Source organism: Protopterus annectens, chromosome 10.part0 (genome assembly GCF_019279795.1).
Source record: "Protopterus annectens isolate FY-2018-M chromosome 10.part0, PAN1.0, whole genome shotgun sequence".
Taxonomy (NCBI): domain Eukaryota; kingdom Metazoa; phylum Chordata; order Ceratodontiformes; family Protopteridae; genus Protopterus; species Protopterus annectens.
This window is the reverse complement of record NC_056744.1, coordinates 1,454,007,246-1,454,024,799: the sequence shown is the minus strand read 5'-3', so window position 1 is coordinate 1,454,024,799 and position 17,554 is coordinate 1,454,007,246. Positions and strand designations below refer to the sequence as shown.

Genomic DNA, 17,554 nt, shown 5'->3' with positions numbered 1-17,554 from the left:
GATATACGAAATTTGACAACAATATATCTTTTGCCACATTAGATATTAGGAGTCTGTATACTTCCATAGATCAAGAAAAGGGTTTGGAATTCATGAGAGAATATCTTACACACAATACAGATTTTTCTGGAGTTAAGGTGAACACCATTTGTACGTTAATGGAACTAGTGTTATATAATAACTTCTTCGGTTTTAATAATGCATTTTACAAACAATTGTCAGGAGTGGCCATGGGGGCAAGAGTTGCACCGGCTTTTCCCAACATTGTCATGGCAAATTGGGAGCAAAAGTTTCTCGAGTCACATCCTAGTTTCAATAAGGTTGAACTATACTTCAGATACATAGATGATTTGTTTTTTCTGTGGTCTGGAGATCGTTCTGAATTCTTAGATTTGGTCACTGATTTAAATAATACTACAGATTTTTTATTTTTCAAAATAGGAGGTTATGGTAATCAGATCATTTTTTTGGATCTGGCTTTGACTATTGATTATACTAATAAACAGTTCAATAGTAAGATTTATAGGAAATCTTGCTTTGCCAACCAGTACCTGCATAAAGATAGTTTGCATCCTACTCACATGAAGAAGGGAGTCATCAAGGAACAAATGATTAGATTGAGTAGGCTTACATCTGAGGAGAATGTTTTTCGAGATGAATTAATGCTCCTCAGGCAGATGTTCACAGAAAGGGGTTACAATCAATGTTGGCTGGAGGTCATAGCAAATGAGGTTTCCCATTTAAGGAAAAGGGTAGCCAAACCTATTTTAAACTCTGGTGATATACTGGTGGCACCCCCAGTAAGTTTAAATACAGATACCAATCAGAATAATCAAGAATTTAGGACTGCTTTTCCATTGCCTATAGTGAGTGAAATTTGGCTCATCAAGGATGTCAGAGAGAAACTGGAGAATTATTTTGGGGAATAAGGATTTGACCTCATATGTGGGTTTGATACCTAGATTTACTTTTAAGAGGTCCACTAATATCCAGCAGATATTAGAATTACCAAAGTTGTCAGACAGGAACAATTTGAGGATGTGTTCCAATAAAAAAGGAACTTTTGCATGTATGAATTGTAAGCAATGTAGGTTCATTAGTAATTCATCTTTCATCACTGTTGACCATTTGAGACAGACTTTTTGGGCAAACAAATATTTTAACTGTAATAGTGAAAGTACAGTGTACATAGCGACTTGTAGTACATGTAAAAACTATTAAATTGGTAAGACTAAAGGAGTTTTAAAACGTAAGATATATGAGCATGTCTTGGCCATAAAGAAAAAGGATACAAACAATTCATTGGCAAGACATACACTCACCTGTAAAAATGTTAAGAAGTTTGAATTTTTTGTTTTAGATAGTGTAGAGAAAGGAATGTTCCTGGGGGATACAAATAAAGTACAGTTTTGTACCTACCATAAATGTAGATGTCCGAGAGGTATGCATCTGCAGTCCTAACATATGGGTTGTCCTGCCTCAGGCAGCCCTTCGGTCGGCCGGATTCCAAAGTCTGAGTCTGGCCTCGGCTGATGTCGCACTTCACCCGACGTCATAGCTGTTGTGAATTGGGTATAAAGGCATCAGCCGACGCCATTTTCCTCAGTGTTTCTTGCCCCAGATGCCAGGTGCCCTCTAGGAAGGCTAAATTTGGATAAATGCAAATGTTTCCAAACAGTAGAGAGCAATCAAAAATAAACATGTATATACATATATACAAACAAATACACCATAATAGATTCCCCCAGCTAGCTATAAGATGGGCAAATACCCTAGGAGTACCACAGAGGGGAAGGAGGGTGGGTAATCCTGACTGCAGATGCATACCTCTCGGACATCTACATTTATGGTAGGTACAAAACTGTACTATGTCCTTCAAGGATGCATCTGCAGTCCTAACATATGGGTAGAATACCATAGCCAAACTGGGGGAGGAGGCAGTAAGATGATTATGGTGTAGTTAAGATCCCTTGCAAAACAGCAGTTGCAAAACCTGCTCGGGATCTGGAGTATAAAGGTAGAGTGTAATGCTTGGCAAATGTATGCACGGAGCTCCAAGTAGCAGCTTCTAAAATGTCTTTGGTAGCCACTCCTCGTAAGAAAGCTGTAGTAGTGGCTGTAGCCCTTGTGGAGTGAGGTCTGATGTTTTCTGGAGTTGTCTTTCCATGAAAGGAGTAACAAAATCTAAAGCAATTTCCTATCCATTTTGAGATTGTCTGTTTTGAAATTGCTTTTCCTTCCATTCCTGTTGCATATGCTACCAGAAGCTGGTCAGTTTTTCTATTGCTCTTGGTTCTGTCCAGATAGTAGCGCAATTGCCTGTGCACATCCAAGGTATGTAGTAGTCTTTCCCCCCTATTCTGTGGGTTGGGGAAGAATGTTGGTAGGTGGATTGCTTGGTTCAATGATACCCTGGAGACCACCTTTGGCATAAAAGTGGGGTTAGTTCTCAAGGACACTCTATCCTGATGGAAGATAAGGAAGGGCTGTACTGCCATTAATGCCTGTAATTCAGAAACCCTTCTTGCTGAAGTGATTGCAAGTAGGAAAGCAGTTTTCCAAGATAAGAACTGTAATTCTGCTGATGCTGCTGGTTCGAAAGGGGGAAGTGTTAACTTTTCCAGCACAAAGTTAAGGTCCCATGTAGGCAAGGGTGGCTTCCTTGGAGGCTTTACATTTTTAATTCCTCTCAGAAACTGCCTGAGTAGTGGATGAGAGAAGACTGGAGGATCCATGTTGTATTGTGCTGAAATTGATGATGCATGAATTTTAATGGAGGAGTAAGACAGGCCATTGTGGAAAAGCTCTGCTAAATATTCCAGGATGTTAGCTATGTTTGCTAATGAAACATTTTCTCCTTTTGCTGCACTCCAAATGAGGTATCTTTTCCATTTGGCTGAATAAGTCTTCCTTGTGGAGGGTCTGCGAGCCTCCAGGATAATGTCTTTAACCCTCTGAGATAAATCTGGGTTATTTTGTTTTATGTAATAATCCAAGCAGCTAGCTGTAGTGTTTTCAAGTTTGGATGTAGGATCTTGAAGTTGTTCTGTGTTAGTAGCAAAGGAACTAGAGGTAGAGGCCATGCGTGTGTCCGAGACATACTCCTCAGAAGTGGGTACCAATGCTGCCTCGGCCAATCTGGAGCTATCAGGATGATCCTTGGGTGATCTTCTTTGATCTTCAGTAGCACTTTGTGCATCAAAGGAAGAGGTGGGAATGCATATGCTGTCAGGTTTTCCCAACTGAAGGATAGGGAGTCCACCTTCCAAGCAAGTGGGTGGTATGTCCTTGTGCAGAATTTCCTCAATTGGTGGTTGTGCGGGGATGCGAACAAGTCTATTTCTGGTAGTCCCCATTTCTTTGTTATGGATTTGAAGATGTCTGGATGCAGCATCCATTCGTGGGCATCCGTGGTAGTTCTGCTTAAGGTGTCTGCTAGTATATTTTCTTTTCCTGGCACAAATATGGCCTGGAGCTGAATGTTGAGGTTCAGGGCCACATTCCACAGGTCCATTGCCATCCGGCAGAGAGGATATGAGTGTGTGCCTCCTTGTTTGTTGATATACCACATGACTGTGGTGTTGTCCGTCCTTATCAGCAAATGACCCTGTTGAAGAAACGGTCTGAATGTCTGAATTGCCTGTTTCACTGCCAGCATCTCTTTCTGATTTATGTGCAGGTTCAGCTGGTCTTGTGTCCATAGGCCTTGAATACACTTGTCCACCATGTGAGCCCCCCAGCCTAGGTCTGAGGCGTCCGTGGTGATAGTCTGGCTTGGGCGAGGTTTGTGGAAAGGCAGTCCTCTGTTCAACTGACAGGCCTGAGCCCACCACAGAAATTCTTGCTTCAGGCATGGAATTATTGGAATCTGGGCTTCTAGACTGTGCTTGTGTTGAGACCATATATTCCTTAGGTACCATTGCAACTTTCTCATATGCAGCCTGGCATGTGGAATCAATATTATGCAGGATGCCATGTAACCCAGGGCTTGCAGGACTTTCCTTGCTGTAAGCTGGTTCTGTTGTTAATGCCATGAAATAGAGTGGTAGTTGTTTTTGCTTTTCTGTTGTGAGAAATGCCATCTGATTTGAAGTGTCCAGTTCTGCACCCAAGAATGTTATCCTTTGGGATGGTACCAGTCTTGACTTTTTCATGTTGACTGTGTATCCCAGGGCTTGCAGTAGTTGTATAACCTTTTGCAAATCTTCTGTTAATTTGGTTTTGTTGTCCGCTTGTATTAGGCAGTCGTCCAGGTATGGATAAATCTGAATTCCCTGTAGCCTGCAATGAGCAATTACTGATGCCAGGCATTTCGTGAATACTCTGGGCGCAGTAGATAAGCCAAAGGGCAATGCTGAGAATTGATAATGCTCTGATCCTGCAAGAAATCTGAGGTATCTTCTGCAATCTGGTCGTATAGGGACGTGCAGGTATGCCTCCTTGAGATCTAGAGTCACCAGCCAAGACTTCTTGCCCAGCATGGGAAGAAGCTGCTGTAGGGTCAGCATTTTGAATTTTGGAACAATGAGGTATGTGTTCAGAGTGGACAGGTCAAGAATAGGCCTCCATTGATTTTCTTTCCTTGGTACCAGGAAAAGTCTGGAGTAAAATCCTTGTCCTTGTTCCATAGGTGGTACCTTTTCTATAGCTCTCATCCTTAGTAAGTGGTTGATTTGTCCTAGAGCGTTTGTTTTTTGGTTTGATGGTAGGTTTGGCATTCCTCTCTTTTTTGGTAGAGTGTGGAAGTGAAACCTGTAGCCTTTGTCTATTGTCTGTAAAATCCATTTGTCTCCTGTAATGTAATGCCAGTTTATGGAAAATAAGGCTAGCTTTCCGCCTAAGGGTGCTTCCAGTTGTTCCCTGGTAGGCGGTATCAGAGTCAAGTCATTGTGCCTGGCCTGTGGAAGTGGTAGTAGCTGGATCTGTGGCAGTACTTCTCTGGTTGTTAGGCTGCCACTGACGTCCCCTGTAGGCACCTCTGGATTGACCTCTGCCTCTTGGGCGCCTATTTCTGCCTCTCTGTGTTCTGGTGTCTGGAAAGGACCAATTTTTCGAAGGCCAATTTCTACTAAACCTCGGAGGCTGGACCTGTAAGAAATCCTTGACTGTTTGGACAGATTTTGCTTTTTCTTCCACCTTTTTTAGCACTTGTTGTGCAGGGGAGCCAAACAAACTTTGTTTCTCCATGGGAGCATCTAGGAGCTTTGACTTTACATGGTCTGGTAAGGATTGCTCTTTTAGCCATGCATGCCTTCTGATCACTGTTCCAGTCATAGCTGATCTAAAGGAAGCCTCCAGTGCATCATAGCCACATTTTAAGGAATGGTTACTGACCTGCTGAGTGTTATGTACCAAATCCTGAAGGGACTTACGGTCTATAGGTTCAGGAGAGGACAGTTTTTTTATTTAGCTGATCTAACAAAAATTCCTGATACTGAATCATGTGGAATTGACAGTTTAAGGTCCTAGCTGAAAGAGTAGCAGAAGTATAAACTTTTTTACCCCATCTCTCCAAAGCTCTAGATTCTCTTTCAGAAGGGAGTTTTTTTTTTGCAGAGGCAGCTGCTACAGCTTTGGGGCCCTGTGAAATGGTTTCAGGATCTGCAATAGGAGCCTTATACAAGTGATAGTGAGTGTCCGTGACCCTATAATATCTGTCGGGTTTAGCAGGGGCCGGGGGAAGAGAGTCAGGGGCAGTGCAGGCATCATTAAATGCATCATCCACAACTGTTAGTACTGGAGGAATGGCTAAAGGCCTATGCTGTGGTAAATGTAAAAAGGTCCTAAGCCTTTTCCTTGAATCTGAAAAATCCTGGCCCTGCCATTGAAACTGCTCTCTCATAGCATGTAAGGTTTCTCCAAAAGAAAATTCCTCAGGAGGAGAGGCAGAAGGAATGGAGTCTTCTGCATCAGAATCCTCATATGGAGAATAAGGGCCTTCTGGAGGATGTGAGTTTTCTGAATCATCCGAGGAATAGTCTGTAGAAACTGGATCCGGGGGCTCTGCTCTAGGCCTCTTCTCAGGAGGGGGTTGAGAGGCCCTGTCTGGGTGAGGTTGGGATCCCCTGATCAAAGAAATGAGATCCTCAGCCAGGCTGAGCATTTGGGAACTAGAGGTAGGCCTGTGTGAGGGGGTTTTAGCAGGCAAGGCCTTAGAAGTTTTAGCTGCTTTAGCCCTAGAGAAAGCCTTGATAGACATAGAAGCAGGTGGCCTAGCAGCTCCACGTGCAGGAGTAGATATGTCTAAAGGAATAGTATCAGATAAATCCTGGGTGCCTGCTACAGCAGGAGAAATTTCAGAAGCCGATTCAGCCATGTGTGAGGCCTCGACTGTCGGAGGTATGCTATCGGCCGAAGGAAGAACCGAGGACTCGGTTTCAGCCGAAACCGAGACACTCGCGGTTGGCTTAACCGTGGTTTCGGCCGAAACCACAGGCCGCGAGTGTCGGTCCTTTTCCTTACGCTTTTTCGCTAAATGTGAAGTCGGAGTCTCCAACGGCATTTTGTAAGCAAAAGCGGGACCAAAAAACTCCTCTGCAAACTCCGACCGACGTCTAAGCATCCGTCGGTTGAAGGAAGCACAGGCTAGACAAGCTGATACGTCGTGGTCTGGGCCTAAGCAAGGAAGGCAGTAAGAGTGGAAATCCTTATGAGGTATTTGTTTCCCACAAGTTAAACAATTATTTACTTTTTCTGACATCGGCTGAGGCAAGAAAGAGTCCCCAACAGGGTACTTAGCTTTTTAGAAGTCTTCGGTAGTAGAAATCTCTGGATCTGACCGACCGGCACTTGCGAACAGCTTCTGCTTCGGGCACCGCGCGGCAAGAAAGACTGAGGAAAATGGCGTCGGCTGATGCCTTTATACCCAATTCACAGCAGCTATGACGTCGGGTGAAGTGCGACATCAGCCGAGGCCAGACCCAGACTTTGGAATCCGGCCGACCGAAGGGCTGCCTGAGGCAGGACAACCCATATGTTAGGACTGCAGATGCATCCTTGAAGGACATCAAGTTGGAACAAAGGGAAGCCTTTCGGCAACTTTTGTTTGGAGCAGATGTATCCCCGGGTTTAAATGAAGTTATAAACATTAAATGTTTTCTTATGTATAAATAAGTTAACAATATATTATCTATATACATGTATAAATATGACATTTTTATAATATTTTATGTTATGGCATTGTACATAATATAATATATATATATATATATATATATATATATATATATATATTTTAAGGTTTAAGAGAATCATTTGGAACATAAGTAATAATATACATCATGAATTTTACAGCATTTCCTGTTAATCAGTATTTAATGAGGGGGTAGGTGAATATCTAATTGTTTCTGATGAAGTTCACGAGATTAAAGTGGATGAAAGCACTAATTTCATTTGTGGTTTCTTGACTTAAGGAGATTATTATTACTTCATGTCATGTTTACTACCTTTGATATGCAGTAATCATGACGTTATAAAGATTACATCACTGCTAGATAATTCTGCCAAACTGAAACCTAAAACAATGCACAGAAGATTAACAAAGCACTCACCAGTGGAAAGAATGAGAAGGAACGGAGAAAGTTTTGAAAGGGAAATTGAATGCAAAAAAAATGTTTAACATCAGGATCTAGGCACGCAAAGTCAGGAGAATATAGTTTCATAAGAAGAAAATACCTTAAGGTTGAGAGATAAAAAACGAGAAACACAAATTCAAATTTATCATTTTGAAAACTGAAAAACTGGGCAGACAAGACAAATTAAGCAGTGTGAGACAAGATCAGGAAAACTGAAGAAAATTTATATAAAGATATTGAGCATAATAGGAAAAGTACAGTTGTGTACACTTACCATAAATGTAGATGTTCGAGTGTATTCACTGTTGCAGTCATTACATTTGGGTAATCTGCTGGCAGGGTGCCCTTAGTCAACCTGAATTCCAAAGTCTTGGGTCTGTGTCGATTGTTGTCTCCTCTTCCATGACATCAGGGGTATAAAATAGGCAGCCGGCGCCATTTTCTTTAGTTTTTCTTGCCCCAGATGCCAGGTGCCCCCAAATGGGGAGAAAAAAAAAAAAAAAAAAAATATATATATATATATATATATATATATTTATATATATATATGAGTATGTAAACTATATATACATGCAACAACATAAACTTTACCTTCATCTAAAAGCAAACACACCACAAAGGCTGTAGAATATAGTGAAGGAAAGAGAAGCTCCAGAATAAAAGGGGGATGGCAGGCGGGTAACCTGGACTGCAACAGTGAATACACTTGAACATCTACATTTATGGTAAGTGTACACAACTGTACTATGTTCTTCGTGTTTCACTGTTGCAGTCATTACATTTGGGTAGAATCCCAAAGCTATGGTTGGGAGGCTGGAGCTAAACAGCATTAGGGTTGGCTATAAGGCCCTGCAGAACTGCAGTGGCAAAGCCTGCCTAGAGAAGAGAGGCAAATGATAATGCTTTGTAAAAGTATGCACAGAACTCCAAGTAACAGCTTCTAGAATGTCTTTGGTTGGCATCCCTCTGAGAAAAGCTGCTGATGTAGCTGCAGCCCTGGTGGAATGAGACCTAAATGCCTTTGGGCACCGGTTTAGCATGATGTAAGTAGCAGAAACAACTGCAGTGACTTATCCACTTTGAAATAGTCTGCTTTGAAACAGCCTTTGCCTCTGATCCTGCAGCAAATGCCACCAGTAGCTGCTCAGTTTTTCTTAGAGCTTTAGTCCTGCTCAAGTAGAATCTTAGTTGTCTGTGTACGTCCAAGGACTGCAGAATCTGGTCCCCCTTGTTCTGCGGATTTGGATAAAAAGTTGGCAGATGAACAGTTTGGTTAAGAGCCACACTGGAAACCACTTTAGGCATAAAGGAAGGATTGGTCCTGAGGGACACCCTGTCTGGGTAAAATATGATAAAAGGCTCCACAGCCATGAGGGCCTGTAGCTCTGAAACTCTTCTTGCTGAAGTAATTGCCAGGAGCAAAGCTGTTTTCCATGATAAAAACTGTATATCTGCAGTAGCAGCTGGTTCAAATGGAGGCAGGGTGAGCTTTTCCAACACAAAATTGAGGTCTCATGCAGGAATTGGTGATCTTCTGGGAGGGATTACATTTTTGGCCCCTCTATGATACTGTTTTAGCAAAGGGTAAGAAAAGATTGGTGGCTCTGTGTTGTAATGAGCCAAGATGGCAGAGGCATGAATTTTTATTGATGAAAAAGATAGGCCTTTGTCAAGCATCTCAGTCAAGTATTGTAAAATCTGAGGAATATTTGGCTCTGCTGTGTCAGTTCCTTGTGCTTGGTTCCAAGCACAGAATCTCTTCCATTTATCAGCATAAGATTTTCTAGTACTAGGCCTTCTGGATTCCAAAATGACATCCATCGCAGATTTACTGAGAGGTGTTGTTTGAATAACTACATTATCAGCCATGCTGCCAGCTCCAGTGTTTGGAGCTGATTGTGCAGGATCTGATGGTTTTGCCAAGATAGTAAGTGAGGTATATGAGGCAAGTACCAAGCTGGGAATTGAGACATATTCCTTAGGATTGGATACCAGTGTTGGCAGGGGCCAGTCCTGGGCAATTAGTATCATTTTTGGTTTTTCTTGTCTGACCTTTAGTAGGACCTTGGGAAGAAGAGGCAGAGGAGGAAAGGCGTAAACTGATAGGTTTTTCCAACTGAAGGATAGGGCATCCACTTTCCATGCTTGTCTGTGGTAAGTCATTGTGCAGAATTTGTCCAGTTGATAATTCTGAGGAGAGGCAAATAAGTCTATGTCCGGCCTCCCCCATTTCTTTGTTATCATGCTGAACACTTGTGGACCCAGTTTCCACTCGTGAGGATCCATAAGGCTTCTGCTTAAGTCGTCTGCAAGAGTATTTTGCTTTCCTGGCAGGAATTGAGCTTGAAGATGTACTTGGTAAGTCAAGGCTGTGCCCCATAATGCCATGGCTAGTCTGCAAAGGGGGTATGAGAGTGTGCCCCCTTGCTTGTTTATGTACCACATAACCGTGGTATTGTCCATCTTTATCAGTAGTTGTCCTGGATGAAGTAACTCCTTGAAGGCTGTCAGGGCATTTTGAATAGTTAACATCTCTTTTTGATTGATGCATTTGTTGTGGGGTCCATATGCCCTGAATGCATCTTCCCGCCAGGTGGGCCTCCCATGCATAGTCTGATGCATCTGTAGTTAAGGTTTGGCTGGCAGGGGGTAGAGTGATGAAGGACCGTCCCATGTTTTGGTGACATGCCTCTGCCCACCAAAGAAGCTCCTGTTGTAGGCAGGGAATGAGAGGAATCATTGTTTCCAGACTGTGACAATGTTGACTCCATAAACTTTTTAGGTACCACTGTAGTTTCCTCATATGCAGTCTTGCATATGGAATCAGTAGAATGCAGGATGCCATGAACACCAAAGCCTGCAGAATTTGTCTGTCTTGCAGATAACTGGGTTTTTGTTGCCATCTGTTATAGTCAAGTTGTCTTTGTTTGTCTGACGTGAGGAAAGCCATCTGGGCAGTTGTATTCAAGCTTGCACCCAGGAATGTTATCTTTTGAGAGGGTACCAGTTGTGATTTCTTTTTGTTTATTGTGTACCCTAGGCATGTTTGAAGCCTTTTCACAAATGCCAGATGCTGATGAAGAATGTCCATGGTCTCTGCTTGAATGAAACAGTCATCCAAGTAAGGATAGATTTTTATACTTCTTTGTCTGCAAAATGCAATTACTGGTGCCAGGCACTTTGTAAAGACCCTGGGCGCAGTAGATAAGCTAAAGGGCAGTGTAGAGAATTGGTAATGCATAAAGCCAGCCTTGAAACAGAGGTATCTTTTGCACGATTCCCTTATTGGGATATGCAGGTATGCCTCTTTTAAGTCTAAAGTCACTAGCTAAGCGTTCTTGCCCAGCATGGGCAGAAGCTGCTGCAAAGTTAGCATTTTGAATTTTGGAATGCGTTTAAAATTGATAAATCCAGTATTGGGCACCAGGCCTTGTCTTTTCTGGGTACCAAGAACAGTCTTGAGTTTTTGAGTAAAACCCTTGTCCTTTTTCCTGTTCTGGCACTGGCTGAATAGCCCCCATATCCATCAGGGACGTAACTTGTTTCTGTGCCTCTGCCCATTGATTTTTTGGCAGATCTGGCCAACCGTTTGAAATTGGCAGAGTGAGGAAGTGGAACCTGTATCCCTGGGATACTATGTTTAATACCCACTTGTCCTGGGTTAACTGCCAATTTTGAGCATAAAGTGCTAATTTTCCCCCTAAGGGAGCTGCCAAAAGATAAGTGCTTGGTGATGGCAGAGGGAAGTCATTGAGACTGTTTACTGTAGGGCTGCATTTTACTTCCTCCCGATTTGGAGGTAGAGGCACCCCATTGCTTTGACCTGTAAGAATCCTGTGACTGGTATCTAGAACCTTTAGGGTGCCTGGATTTGCCCCGTGGAGCTCTGTCGGACACAGGAAAGGACCAATTTTTTGTAGGCCAGTGTCTACTGAATCTTGGTAACTGCACTTGTAAGAAGTCTTTTATAGTTTGCATAGACTTAGCTTCGTCTTCCATTTTCTTTAAAACTTCTTCTGCCTTAATACTAAACAGAGTATCATGCTGTAAAGGTGCATCCAGCAATTAAGCTTTAACATGATCAGGCAAATTTTGCTCTTTTAGCCAGGCATGCCTTCTAATCACAGATCCAGTAAATGCGGCCCTGCAGGAGGCCTCTAAGGAATCAAAACCACATTGTAAAGTATGCTTTCCAACTTGTTCTGCTGCATGCAATAATTCCTGCAAGTCTTTACTGTCTACACATTCAGAAATCAACATTTTCTGTTTCAGTAATCCCATAACATGCTGTTGATACTTAAGCATATGAAACTAGCAGTTTAAGATACTAATTGCCAAGATTGCAGATGTATAAACCTTCTTTCCCCATCTATCCAGTGCCCTGGAATCTCTATCAGAAGGGGTAGGATTTTTTGCTGTTGAGGCCTTTACACCTTTTTGACCCTGTGAAATAGTTTCAGGGTCAGCAGCAGGGTTTTTAAATAAAAATTTGTGCATCAAAAACCCTGTAATATCTGTCTGACTTACTAGGAGCCAGAGGTAAGGAGTCTGGAGTCAAGCTTGACTCCGAAAACACATCATCCACAATGTCTAAAAACAGGAGGTATGGCTAAAGGCCTATGCTGAGGGGGGAGAAGAAGGAAATTCCTAAGCCTCTTTTTTTGATTCTGAAAAATCTTGACTCTCCCAGTAAAAATGCTCCCTCAAAGTATGCAAGGTTTCTCCAAAGGAATAATCTTAAGGAGGAGATGCAGATGGGACAGATTCCTCTGCGTCGAAATCCTCATAGGGTGGTATAGAAAATTCCTCATCAGAAGAGGAATCAAAAGAAAGAGAAACCTGATCTGAAGATTCATAATAAGTGTCTTGCCTAGGCCTCTTATCAGGAGGGGGATGGAACCCCTGATCAAGGTAATTAGGTCTTCAGCCATTTTGATCATCTGCTTTTTGGGCATAGAGGCCTGAGCACGTGGCTCATGCATCAGTTTTTTACCTTTATAAGTTGCTTTTGTCTTTGATTTTGAAACTGGTGTCGGTTTTATATAGAAATGTTGAGGCCTGAAGACACCCTCAGAAGCCGGTGCCTGCTCAGCGGCTCCAGACCCATCCAAGGGAGAGACATCCGCGGGTACAATACTTTGAGAATCTCGCGGCGTGCTGGACTCCACATGGGTCTCGGTAGAGGCCTGCAACTCGAAAGTAGCGGGTATCAGGGGCTGCGAAAGCACCTCACTGAGTACCGGTGAACCGGCGACTGGCTTAGAAGAAGCTTCGTCGTCAGTTTTGGACCTCGACAGTCATTTTCTTTGTGTTTTTTGTGAACTGCAGTAGTCGGATTGCTATCCGGCGACATTTCAGGACAGTTAAATCTGTTTCCAAAACATTTTGAAGCAAAGATATACAGACGCTTAACAGTGCGTTGGTTAAATCTAGCACAAAACCGACAGCTAGGCACGTTATGATCAGGGCCTAGGCAAGGAATACAGTACAAATGGAAATCCTTATGAAGTATTTGCTTCCCACAAGTAATGCAATTATTAACTTTTACTGACATAAGTATGGAGCAAGAAAAAGTTTCCCCAACAGGGTACTTAGCTTTAGTGAAGACTTCGGTTCTGAAACTCGAATTCAAAAATTTCAGGAGTCGACTGACCAGCACTTGCTAACTGCTTCTCCTTCGGGCACCGTGCAGCAAAAAAGACTGAAGAAAATGGCGTTGGCTGGCTGTTTTATACCCCTGATGACCTGAAGTCATGGAAGAAGAGACAGCAACTGACGCAGGACCCAAGACTTTGGAATTCAGGCCGACTGAGGGCAACCTGCCAGCAGATTACCCAAATGTAATGACTGCAACAGTGAAACATGAAGAACATTCATTATCTAGACAACAAAAAATGTCAGAGGAGTAAAACCATACAAACCAATAAACTGTCTGCAGATTGCAAAGTTTATTCTCAGACACAACAGATTATAGATTTATTAACAAAACCTTATGCAAAACAGTTTTGGGGGATAAGTTGTGGTTTTAACATCCAAGTAACTGCACACATTGAAATTAAATGTGTTTATACTGAAAAAGAGCTGTGCAGACAGGACCCAAACAAAGCACAGAGAAGAGATGGAATTAGTAATAATGACCAAAGGAGACATCCATTGTTAAAACCATCATTAAGGGAAAGAGGAATAGAACAAACCCAGTTATACAGATCCACTGTGGAAAATAATGGAAATGGTTATTTTGGATATATTATTGTCAGAATTAGAAAGGTTGAGACAAGAAACCAAATGCCAGCATGCAAATGTTGAAAATATATCTATTAACTACCTGTAACACTATGCTCTATAATTATCTAACAGGTATAAATTAAAAATTGTGTTGTGATGTAATTTATAACCGCTATAAATGAAAAAGTGTGCTGTGATGTAATTTATAACAGCTATGAATGAAAAAGTGTGTTGCGATGTAATCTATGTTGACTTAACTCCAGCCTTTGATAGAGTCATTCACAAAACACTGACCCGTAAATTTGAACAACTGGCATTAATGTAATTTGATAAGATGGTTAGCTACATGGCTTGCAAGTAGGAAATGTGAAGTATCTTGACTAAATTGACTATTTGGACACAGGAGAATACAAAGCTTATAATTCATCATAAACAATACATAACAGATTTGGGAGACAGACTAAATGGTGAATATCTGATACAGCTCACAGTGACTGATAGTGCAGTTTCAGTTATGGACCTAGGTATACGGGTAGATCCAGCTTTGAGTTTTCTTGATCATATCATCCAATCTGTTAATGATAGCTATAAAACAACAGGCTGTATAAAAAAATTTACAAAGTCTAGAAAAATCAGAAATGATGAAATCATTATTTGCAACAGTGTGCAGTATAATAATATGGAGAGCTTATAAGAAAACTAGTCTGACTAAACTGGAAAGAGTACAGTGAAAAATATATCAAGGGCATCCATGGATATGAAAACTGAAGTTGCTATGAAAGATTAAAATATATGCACTTGTACAATGTTTCATATAGATACTTAAGAGGAGACCTTATTCAAGTATACCTGGAATTTAGAGACAACTACCTCTGGAAATGTTTGACAACTAGTGTAGGAGATCACACAGGAATGACAGATGTACTAATTGGTTCTCAGAAAGTAGATAACACATGGAATAGACTACCAAATTATAATGAAGCAAAAACTTTAGATGTTTTTTTATGAACTTGGACACTTACCACGAGAATGATTGTTTTGGTATATTGGCAGGCTAGAAGGGCATTACTGCCCACACCTGTAAATATTTGTATGAATGCATGTACATATTTTGGCAGTAAAAGAAGTTTAGCCAATGAGAACAGCCCTATTTCCTCCTTCAGGATTTTTGAGTCATGAAGTAAAGTCTAACATTTAACACCAGCTGGAAGTTGCTTAATGCACCACAACCAAATACAGGAATGCATCATGTTCTGCATATGCTACAAATACTCTCCACGAAACAGCTCACACATGGAATCTACTGTACATTACAGATGGATGAAAACATTGGCACAAATACAGGACCCGAGTTACAGATCACAAAATAACTTCCAAATCCCAGCAGCAGCAACAAAAGATTCAAATGACCACCATTTCTAACAGAGAAGAGGGAGATATGTACAACATAGGTCCCATTAAATAAAGCAAGTGCCTCTAACAATCATTAAAACTATGCAAAAATGCACAAATCCAGTAAACTTTATCATTAATAAAATAAAACAATGATAAAAACGTATTGGTTAAAGCCCCAGGCATTTCACTATATACAAAAAAAAAAAAAAAACAGTTCACTACTACCATATCCAGTAACAGAAAACACAACATAGTAATCTGGTATTAACCAAACTTATGATAAATTATATCAATATTTATGAAGCACGTTTCCTACCTATGGAGGCTTAATCATCTTTGGCCTGGCATGCTTTTTAAATGACTGTTAGTTAAGACTAAGTGATTTACATCTATTCTCAGTCAATAACAGTACAAGGCAGCAAGGTATGCTTTGTATCAATTACTGATCAGACAAGCCTATATACATAGCTCTAACATGCAGCATGCAGCCAACAGCAATCACAAACATTTTCCCCAGTAACGAGAAGGTGCAGTGACAGTTTTTATAGACTGCAGTACACTCAACCCTCATGGATTGTAAGCTATATGACAAATCACATTATTTACGAATTGCAAAAGTAGGCACAAAACACTACATAGTTATTTACCAGGTGGAGGTGGTGGAGGTCTTGTCAGAGTTCCAGTCTTAGGTGGAAGTGCTGGGGGAACATCTTCGTTTTTCTGTGGGTCTTCTTCAAACACATTTTTACTGCTGAATGCATTATCCATAGAATTCGTTAGTGTAGCAGAAAACAGATCTGCACTGCTGGGCTGGAGTAAAATTTATAAATCATTTAAGTCTAAGATCTTAAAAGAAACTGAAATATTAATTTATATTACAAAATACAAATTAATAATGTGAGGCTTAACTAAACATTTCATTCTGTTAGCTTAACCATTAGCCTGCTTTCCTGGTTGTCAGAACACTTTCCATTGCGTGCACACGCACAAGCACGCACGCACACACACACCCACACACCCACCCACCCACACACACACACACACACAGAGTTCTATTTTCATACACTATAAAAATGTCAGCCCCTCCCCAGGATATTTTTAAGCACACAAATTACTCACTAAAAGAAGCACCGTTGCTAATGGAGGAAGACAACATTATTAAGTTACACAGGCTTTAACCGAGAGGCCAAGCTAGGAAATAAAGAATTACACTGAATGAACTACAGTAATCAAATTACTTTTGAAAGTAATTTGTAATAATTTTTTGATTATTTGCACAAAAGTGTAAAATGAGTCAAATTTCTGATTGTATTACTTGGAGAATAACAGCCTCCATTTAAATTGGAACCTGTGCACTGAGAGAGAGCCTTACAAGACTATCTGTAAATATATAGAGCCGAGTATATTTTTCTGTATTATTCTGTATTATAGAGCTAAATTGTTGCTTAGATATCTGTTGTCTTACTGTTCTGCAAATATACAGAGATCAGTATATATTTTTCTGGTTTTATAATTTGCACTGTGATTCCTCACATCTCTGTTGAAACTGTCTTCCCCACCCCACCAACCTCATTTTCTGCCTTGTCTTCAGCTGATATAACCGGTTTTTATAGCTTGTGTGTTGCTTAACTCCAGGTTCCCTTAATTTTTACCTGTTAATAACAGCCTGCATTTAAATTGGAACCTGTGCACTGAGAGAGAGCCTTACAAGACTATCTGCAAATATATAGAGCTGAGTATATTTTTCTGTATTATTCTGTATTATAGAGCTAAATTGTTGCTTAGATATCTGTTGTCTTACTGTTCTGCTAATATACAGAGATCAGTATATATTTTTCTGGTTTTATAATTTGCACTGTGATTCCTCACATCTCTGTTGAAACTGTCTTTCCCACCCCCACCCCTCATTTTCTGCCTTGTCTTCAGCTGATATAACCGTTTTTTATACCTTGTGTGTTGCTTAACTCCAGGTTCCCTTAATTTTGACCTGTTAATAACAGCCTGCATTTAAATTGGAACATGTGCACTGTGAGCCTTACAAGACTATCTGCAAATACATAGAGCTGAGTATATGTTTCTGTATTATAGAGCTAAATTGTTGCTTAGATATCTGTTGTCTTGCTGTTTTGCAAATATACAGAGATCAGTTTATATGTTTCTGGTTTTATAATTTGCACTGTGATTCCTCACATCTCTGTTAAAACTGTCTTTCCCACCCCCCACCCCCTAATTTTCTGCCTTGTCTTCAGCTGATATAACCGGTTTTTATAGCTTGTGTGTTGTTTAACTCCAGGTTCTCTTAATTTTGACCTGTTAATAACAGCCTGCATTTAAATTGGAACCTGTGCACTGAGAGATAG

The 17,554-nt window shown here is 40.9% G+C and overlaps 1 protein-coding gene across 2 annotated transcripts in view; it reads right to left on the bottom strand.

The window, feature by feature from the left end:
- The window catches only part of EPS15 (epidermal growth factor receptor pathway substrate 15), a 2,462,763-nt gene that overhangs the window by 222,914 nt on the left and 2,222,295 nt on the right, over positions 1–17,554 (bottom strand). For both annotated transcript variants that reach the window (XM_044086083.1, XM_044086082.1), the window contains exon 23: positions 15,842–16,004. In XM_044086083.1, coding sequence (XP_043942018.1) covers positions 15,842–16,004 — 163 coding nt within the window. The remainder of the gene's footprint in view (positions 1–15,841; positions 16,005–17,554) is intronic.